The sequence below is a fragment of the Nerophis lumbriciformis genome, linkage group LG24, assembly GCF_033978685.3.
Source record: "Nerophis lumbriciformis linkage group LG24, RoL_Nlum_v2.1, whole genome shotgun sequence".
NCBI lineage: Eukaryota > Metazoa > Chordata > Actinopteri > Syngnathiformes > Syngnathidae > Nerophis > Nerophis lumbriciformis.
Window position 1 is genome coordinate 39,767,501 of NC_084571.2, and position 10,000 is coordinate 39,777,500.

At 30.8% G+C, this 10,000-nt stretch overlaps 1 protein-coding gene across 4 annotated transcripts in view; it reads left to right on the top strand.

Annotated features, from left to right (window-relative positions):
* Positions 1-10,000, top strand: part of adgrl1a (adhesion G protein-coupled receptor L1a) — a 562,743-nt gene that overhangs the window by 222,631 nt on the left and 330,112 nt on the right. For 3 of the 4 annotated variants that reach the window (XM_061982077.1, XM_061982076.1, XM_061982075.1), the window contains exon 3: positions 9,053-9,187. In XM_061982077.1, coding sequence (XP_061838061.1) covers positions 9,127-9,187 — 61 coding nt within the window. In that variant the 5' untranslated portion in view covers positions 9,053-9,126. Of the gene's footprint in view, positions 1-9,052; positions 9,188-10,000 lie in introns of those variants that run through there. The other variant, XM_061982078.2, reaches the window with a different exon arrangement.

Consider the following 10,000-nt stretch of genomic DNA (forward strand, 5'->3'; position numbering starts at 1 on the left):
AAAGAGCAAAAAAATGGGCAATATTGTGATAAAAGTCCGAATTTTATAACACAAATGTCACCATTTTGCATTAAAAAGTTATAATTTTACATTTAAAAGTCATAATTTTACATAAAAAAGTAATAATTTTACGAGAAAATATTGCAGTATTACAGAAACAGAAAGAATTTGAGAAATTGTTCCCAATTTTATAAGAAAAAAGTCGACACATTGTGAGAAAAAGACTGCTTTTAGTTCATTTGTATTTTTTTTTTTTAATTGGTTTTTAAACTTCATTATTTACTTCAAGTTATTACAGTATGTCTCTATATTCATATTTATTTTAATTTTTTTAATTAATTTTGGGAAAAGGGGGCTTATTTCAATATCTTACACACACTTGTTATTTCATATGTTGACCTTTCAAATGCGACACTATTGGGACCATGATTTATGTCATCACTTGTTCACACCTCCTTATATGGAAGCTATTTTTCCTTCATGTCTCAAGAAGGGTGGAAAATACAAGAACACACACACACACACACACACACACACACACACACACACACACACACACACACACACACACACACACACACACACACACACACTCTCTCTTGTATTTGTTACCTTCTTGAGACTTGAGAAAAATGCCTACCTCTTTAAGACCACCCTTTCTAGATATATAAAGAAGTGTATTTACAACATTAATAATATATACATACTATGCAAATATAAAAAAAGCTTGTTGTGAAAAATGAGTTGGAATTTCACAAGAAAATTGTCACAATTTCACAAGAAAAACTTAGAATTTTGACAGTATTATAATAAAAGTCGTCATTGTACTCAACGCAAGGCACATTTTTACAAGAAAAACTGAACATTTGTGCAATATTATGATAAAAGTTGGAATTTTGCCCGATTACAGTCGTAATTTTACAAGAAAAGCTTAACATTTTGGCAATTTTATGAAAAGAGTCGTAATTTTACTCGACCAACGTAACAATTTTAAAAGAAAACTTTGAAATGTTGGCAATATTATAACAATAATCGGAATTTTACTCAAAGTACAAGAACATCAAAAAAATGGGCAATATTGTGATAAAAGTCCGAATTTTATATCACAATTGTCACCATTTTGCATTAAAAAGTGATAATTTTACATTAAAAAGTTATAATTTTACATTGAAAAGTCATAATTTTACATAAAAAAGTCATAATTTTACAAGAAAATATTGCACTACTACAGAAACAGAAAGAAAATGAGAAATTGTTTCCAATTTTATAACAAAAACGTCGACACAATGTGAGAAAAAGACTGCTTTTAGTTCATTTGTAATTTTTTGTTTGTAATTGGTTTTTAATCTTTATTATTTACTTCAAGTTATTACAGTATGTCTCTATATTCATATTTATTTATCTTTTTTAAATTAATTTTGGGCAAAGGGGGCTTATTTCAATATCTTACACACACTTGTTATTTCATATGTTGACCTTTCAAAAGGGAAACTATTGGGACCATGATTTTTGTCATCACTTGTTCACACCTCCTCATATGGAAGCTAGTTTTCCTTCATGTCTCAAGAAGGGTGAAAATACAAGAACACACACACACACACACACACACACACACACACACACACACACACACACACACACTCACTCTTGTATTTGTTACCTTCTTGAGACCTGAGAAAAATGCCTACCTCTTTAGGACCAGCCTTTCTAGATATATAAAGAAGTGTATTTACAACATTAATAATATATACATACTATGCAAATATAAAAAAAGCGTGTTGTGAAAAATGAGTCGTAAATTCACAAGAAAAAGGTCACAATTTCACAAGAAAAATGTTGAATTTTGACAGTATTATAATAAAAGTCGTCATTTTACTCAACGCAGGGCACATTTTTACAAGAAAAACTGAACATTTGTGCAATATTATGATAAAAGTTGGAATTTTACTCGATTACAGTGGCAACTTTACAATAAACATTTAACATAACAGCAAAAAAATGGGCACTATTGTGATAAAAGTCCGAATTTTATATCACAAATGTCACCATTTTGCATTAAAAAGTGATAATTTTACATTAAAAAGTTATATTTTTACATTAAAAAGTCATAATTTTACATAAAAAAGTCATAATTGTACAATAAAATATTGCAGTATTACAAAAACAGAAAGAATATGAGAAATTGTTCCCAATTTTATCAGAAAAAAGTCGACACATTGTGAAAAAAAGACTGCTTTTAGTTAATTTGTATTTTTTTTTTTTAATTGGTTTTTAAACTTCATTATTTACTTCAATTTATTACAATATGTCTCTATATAAATATTTATTTATTTATTTTTAAGAAATTTTGGCCAAAGGGAGCGCATTTCAATATCTTACACACACTTGTTATTTCATATGTTGACCTTTCAAAAGCGACACTATTGGGACCATGATTTATGTCATCACTTGTTCACACCTCCTCATATGGAAGCTAGTTTTCTTTCATGTCTCAAGAAGGGTGGAAAATACAAGAACACACACACACACACACACACACACACACACACACACGCACACACACACACACACACACACACGAACACGCACTCTTGTATTTGTTACCTTCTTGAGACCTGAGAAAAATGCCTCCCTCTTTAGGACCAGCCTTTCTAGATATATAAAGAAGTGTATTTACAACATTAAAAATATATACATACTATGCAAATATAAAAAAAGCTTGTTGTGAAAAATGAGTCGGAATTTCACAAGAAAAAGGTCACAATTTCACAAGAAAAACTTTGAATTTTGGCAGTATTATAATAAAAGTTGTGATTTTACTCAACGCAAGTCAAAATTTTACAAAAAAAACTGAACATTTGTGATATATTATTTTAAAAGTAGGAATTGTATTGGCAATTTTATGAAAAGAGTCGTTATTTTACTCGACCAACGTAACAATTTTAATAGAAAGCTTTAAAATGTTGGCATTATTATAACAATAATCGGAATTTTACTCGGCAAAATTATGACAAAAGTCATTTTACTCAAAAATTGTCGCTATTTTGCAAGAACAACAACAAAAAATTGACAATATTGTAATAAAAGTCAGAATTTTATGTGACAAATTTCACCATTTTGCATTAAAAAGTAATAATTTCACATAAAAAAAGTAATCATTTTTACGAGAAAATATTGCAGTATTACAGAAACAGAAAGAATATGAGAAATTGTTCCCAATTTTATAAGAAAAAAGTCAACACTTTGTGAAAAAAAAGACTACTTTTAGTTCATTTGTATTTTTTTGAATGTTTTCTTTATAATTGTTTTTTAATCTTCATTATTTACCTCAAGTTATTAGAGTTTCTCTCTATATACATGTTTATTTATTAAAAAATTAAATAAAATTGGCCAAAGGGGGCGCATTTTCAATTTCTTACACACACTTGTTATTTCATATGTTTACCTTTTAAAAGCGATACTATTGGGACCATGATTTATGTCATCACTTGTTCACACCTCCTCATATGGAAGCTACTTTTTCTTCTTCATGTCTCAAGAAGGGTAGAAAATACAAGAAAACACACACACACACACACACACACACACACACACACACACACACACACACACACACACACACACACACACACACACTCTCTTGAATGTGTTACCTTCTTGAGACCTGAGAAAAATGTCTACCTCTTTAGGACCACCCTTTCTAGATATATAAAGAAGTGTATTTACAACATTAATAATATATACATACTATGCAAATATAAAAAAAGCTTGTTGTGAAAAATGAGTTGGAATTTCACAAGAAAAAGGTCACAATTTCACAAGAAAAACTTAGAATTTTGGCAGTATTATAATAAAAGTTGTGATTTTACTCAACGCAAGTCAAAATTTTACTAAAAAAACTGAACATTTGTGATATATTATTTTAAAAGTAGGAATTTTACTTAATAACAGTTGCAATTTTACAAGAAAAGCTTAAAATGTTGGCACTTTTATGAAAAGAGAAGTAATTTTACTCGACCAACGTAACAATTTTAATAGAAAGCTTTAAAATGTTGGCATTATCATAACAATAATCGGAATTTTACTCTGCAAAATTATGACAAAAGTCATAATTTTACTCAAAAATTGTCGCTTTTTTGCAAGAACAACAAACAAATTTACAATATTGTGAAAAGTCAGAATTCTATATGACAAATGCATTAAAAAGTAATAATTTCACATAAAAAAGTAATAATTTTACGAGAAAATATTGCAGTGTTACAGAAACAGAAAGAATATGAGAAATTGTTCCCAATTTTATAAGAAAAAAGTCGACACTTTGTGAAAAAAGACTACTTTTAGTTCATTTATATTTTTTTGAATGTTTTCTTAATAATTGTTATTTAATCTTCATTATATACCTCAAGTTATTAGAGTTTCTCTCTATATACATTTAAAAAATGAAGTAAAATTGGCCAAAGGGGGCGCATTTTCAATTTCTTACACACACTTGTTATTTCATATGTTGACCTTTTAAAAGCAATACTATTGGGACCATGATTTATGTCATCACTTGTTCACACCTCCTCATATGGAAGCTACTTTTTCTTCTTCATGTCTCAAGAAGGGTAGAAAATACAAGAAAACACACACACACACACACAAACACACACACACACGCACACACTCTCTTGAATGTGTTACCTTCTTGAGACCTGAGAAAAATGCCTACCTCTTTAGGACCACCCTTTCGAGATATATAAAGATATGTATTTACAACATTAATAATATGTACATATTATGCAAATATAAAAAAAGCTTGTTGTGAAAAATGAGTTGGAATTTCACAAGAAAAATGTCACAATTTCACAAGAAAAACATAGAATTTTGGCAGTATTATAATAAAAGTTGTGATTTTACTCAACGCAAGTCAAAATTTTACAAAAAAACTGAACATTTGTGATATTTTATTTTAAAAGTAGGAATTTTACTCAATAACAGTCGCAATTTTACAAGAAAAGCTTAAAATGTTGGCAATTTTATGAAAAGAGTTGTCATTTTACTCGACCAACGTAACAGTTTTAAAAGAAAACTTTAAAATGTTGGCAATATTATAATAATAATCGGAATTTTGCTCTGCAAAATTATGACAAAAGTCATAATTTTACTCCAAAAATTTCAGTTTTACAAGAACAGCAAAAATGTCAAAATGTTTCATTAAAAAGTGATAATTTTACACTAAAAAAGTCATAATTTTACATTAAAAAAGTCATAATTTTACGAGAAAATATTGCAATATTACAGAAACAGAATACATATGAGAAATTGTTCCCAATTTTATCAGGAAAAAAGTTGACACATTGTGAGAAAAAGACTACTTTTAGTTAATTTGTATTTTTTTGAATGTTTTCTTTATAATTGTTTTTTAATCTTCATTATTTACCTCAAGTTATTAGAGTTTCTCTCTATATACATATTTATTTATTTAAAAAAAAAAATGGTCAAAGGGGGCGCATTTTCAATTTCTTACACACACTTGTTATTTCATATGTTGACTTTTTTAAAAGTGACAGACATTTAATTTGAAAAATCCCTCTTTGTTGGGACCACCCTCTTGTTGATAGATGTCACCAGCAGGGGTGCAAATGAGACATTGTCTATTAGATGCAATGTTATTGGGACCATGATTTATGTCATCACTTGTTCACACCTCCTCATATGGAAGACACTTTTCCTTCTTCATGTCTCAAGAAGGGTAAACATACAAGAACACACACACACACACACACACTGTGAAAGAGGTGTGTTGTCCAAAAACTAGCCTTGATGCTGGAGTTTAGACACTTTACAAGTGCTTTCAGTAAACACCGTTTTGTGTGTCTGTAGCTTTAAGAGGGACCTATTATTGTTTACCTAACAATGAAAATAGCAAAAGTCCTACCAATCTATAAGACTGGAGACAAACACCAGTTTAAAAACATCAGACCTGCTTCTCTACTTCCACAATTTTCTAAAAAAAATTGAAAAATTGTTTAACAACAGATTAGACAAATTCATAAATACAAATAAAGACTCACAGACAACCAATACGGACACAGAGCCAACATCTCAACATCAATGGCATTAATCCAAATAACGGAAGAGATCAGAAACGCAATGAATAGTAAACATGCTGCAGAGTTTATGAATTTAATAAAAGCATTTGACACAATTAATCAAAACATCTTAATAAATTAGAAAGGTATGGCATCAGAGGGTTGGTATTGAACTGGGAAAGAAGCTCCTTAACCAACATGAAGCAATACGTGAAGTTAGGTGAACACGCCTTCACAGAGGGAAAAATATCTTGTGGCGTGCCTCAGGGATCAATACTGGGACCATAATTGTTCAATGTCTATATAAATGACATTTGTAAAAGTTACAAAGGACTTAAAGTTAGTATTATTTGCAGATGATACAACTTTGTTTTGTTTCGACTGTACTTGGGCAGACTGTATTTATATTATTCACATGTGTATAATGCTGTATAATAGACTGTATTTATATTATTCACATGTGAATAATGCTGTATAATTGACTGTATTTATATTATTCACATGTGAATAATGCTGTATAATAGACTGTATTTATATTATTCACATGTGAATAATGCTGTATAATAGACTTCATTTATATTATTCACATGTGAATAACGCTGTATAATAGACTGTATTTATATGATTCACATGTGAATAATGCTGTATAATAGACTGTATTTATATTATTCACATGTGTATAATGCTGTATAATAGACTGTATTTATATTATTCACATGTGAATAATGCTGTATAATTGACTGTATTTATATTATTCACATGTGAATAATGCTGTATAATAGACTGTATTTATATTATTCACATGTGAATAATGCTGTATAATAGACTTCATTTATATTATTCACATGTGAATAACGCTGTATAATAGACTGTATTTATATGATTCACATGTGAATAATGCTGTATAATAGACTGCATTTATATTATTCACATGTGAATTATGCTGTATAATAGACTGTATTTATATTATTCACATGTGAATAATGTTGTATAAAAGACTGTATTTATATGATTCACATGTGAATAATGCTGTATAATAGACTGTATTTATATGATTCACATGTGCATACAGTCAATTATACAGCATTATTCACATGGGAATAATGCTGTATAATAGAGTGTATGTATATTATTCACATGCAGAGGTGGGTAGTAACGCGCTACATTTACTCCGTTACATCTACTTGAGTAACTTTTGGGATAAATTGTACTTCTAAGAGTAGTTTTAGTGCAACATACTTTTACTTTTACTTAAGTATATTTATAGAGAAGGAACGCTACTTTTACTCCGCTACTTTTATCTACATTCAGCTCGCTACTCGCTACTAATTTTTATCGATCTGTTAATGCACGCTTTGTTTGTTTTGGTCTGTCAGACAGACCTTCATAGTGCCTGCCTTACTGGTGACGTTTCACTCCGTTCCACCAATCAGATGCAGTCACTGGTGACGTTGGACCAATCAAACAGAGCCAGGTGGTCACATGACCTGACTTAAACAAGTTGAAAAACTTATTGGGGTGTTCCAATCAATCAATAAAAAGTGTGAGGGAAAAAAGATACTTGTTTTATTTCAACCGTACCGTCAAAAGCCTCAAGACTGACCGCACATGAGGACGTTCCTGTTTTCACAATAAAAGTGCCGCGCCATCGCGCCTGCGCTTTCAAAATAAGAGTCTCCGAAAGCCAGCGCAAACAAGCTAGCAAGCTACGGAGTTTGACGCCAATATTTTTCTTGTAAAGTGTATAAAAACGAATATGGAAGCTGGACAAATAAGATGCCAAAAAACCCACCACTTTCATGTGGTATTGGACAGAAAGGAGGAACTTTTCTTCTCCTCCATTTGAAAACGTGGACGTTATCATCACTACTGTCTGATTACAATCAATGCATGTCATCAGAATCAGGTAATACACTAACTTATATTCTAGTCTTCATGAAAGAAAGGAATCTATAATGTTAAACATGCTTGTATATTCATTAAAACACCTTTAACATGTAAACAAAAACAGCAAAATAAATACTTAAAAATTATATACTGTATATATCAATGTATATATATGTATGTATATATATATATATATATATATATATATATATATATATATATATATATATATATATATATATATATATATATATATATATATATATATATATATATATATATATATGATACAAGTGTGTATGTTACTCATCAGTTACTCAGTACTTGAGTAGTTTTTTCACATCATACTTTTTACTTTTACTCAAGTAAATATTTGGGTGACTACTCCTTACTTTTACTTGAGTAATAAATCTCTAAAGTAACAGTACTCTTACTTGAGTACAATTTCTGGCTACTCTACCCACCTCTGTTCACATGTGAATAATGCTGTATAATAGACTGTATTTATATTATTCACATGTGAATAATGTAAATACTGTACAGTTGATTATACAGCATTATTCACATGTGAATAATTCCACTGACACACCCTCCACCTTCCACTGACACACCCTACACCTTCCACTGACACACCCCCCACCTTAATTCTATTTTTATGTTGTTGTTTTTATGTTGTTTTTTTGTTTTTCCCTCTATTAATCTCCATATGTCTTACTTGTATTTTATTCTTTATCTCTACACGTGGTTCTTACTATTTTACAAGTTGTATTATTTCTTTTCTCCAACTTTTCTCAGATGTGCTTGTGGGGGCGCTTTTGTGTCAGCGTCCTGGTGGCCATGGTCAGATGACCTCCTGGTGCAGATGTGATAGTGTTTACTCACACGGCTCCTCTGTACTCGGCCGTCATTGGTCCATATAGTTGCATATGTGTGTGTGTTGTGTGTTTGCATTTGTGTTTGGTATGTCAATCTGTGTGTACGTATGTGATAATGGGGGATATGGGTCATTGGGGTATTGTTTTTAACTTTGCATTTATTTTATGTATGAAAAGCGCCTTATAAATAAATGTTTCTCTCCATCTATCTCTCAGGTTGTTGTGCACAAAGAGGATATACGCTGAAGAAGTCATCACCTGTGCCTTGCTGACCACCTTCAGCATCCATCATGGCCTGGATCGCCTTGCTGTGCACTGTGGCCCTCAGTAACGTGGCCCTGTCCTCGCAAGGTAGGTCTTCAACCACTTGCTCCTAGCGCGTGGTGCTGATGTATTATTATATATATATTTATTTATATATTGCACACGCTGCATCCCTGACCACTCTTTGTATTGCGTGTCATATTATTTACATGTGAGCTGCGCTATGATGCTTGTAAGTGTATCGACTTGCTGAGCAGGCTGGAAGAAGCACTTGATTAAGCGTGTGTGTGTGTGTGTGTGTGTGTGTGTGTGTGTGTGTGTGTGTGTGTGTGTGTGTGTGTGTTCTTGTATGTATACCCTTCTTGAGACATGAAGAAGGAAATGGTCCCAATAACATTGCATCTAATAGAGAGCCAAATACTAGAATCTGTGAACATTGCTCCAAAGTCAGGATTTTTTTTGTTGATTTAATGTGCATAGGAAAGTAAAGATTGACAGGTGCAAAGGCAGCAATGTATATATATATGGTGACATCTAACAAAATAAGGGTGGTCCCAAAAAGGAGGGATCTTTCACATTAACTGTGTGTCGCTTTTAAAAGTGCGCCCCCCTCTGGTCAACATATGAAATAACAAGTGTGTGTAAGAAATTGAAATGCACCCCCTTTGGCCAAAATTAATAAAAAGTAAAATAAATATGTGTACAGAGACATACTGTAATAACTTGAAGTAAATAATGAAGATTAAAAAACAATTACAAACCGAAAAAAATAAATAAAAAATAAATAACTAAAAGTGTATTTTTTACAATGTGTCAGCTTTTTTTTTATACAATTGGGAACAATTTCTCATATGCTTTCTGTTTCTGTAATACTGCAATATTTTCTGATAAAATTATTAC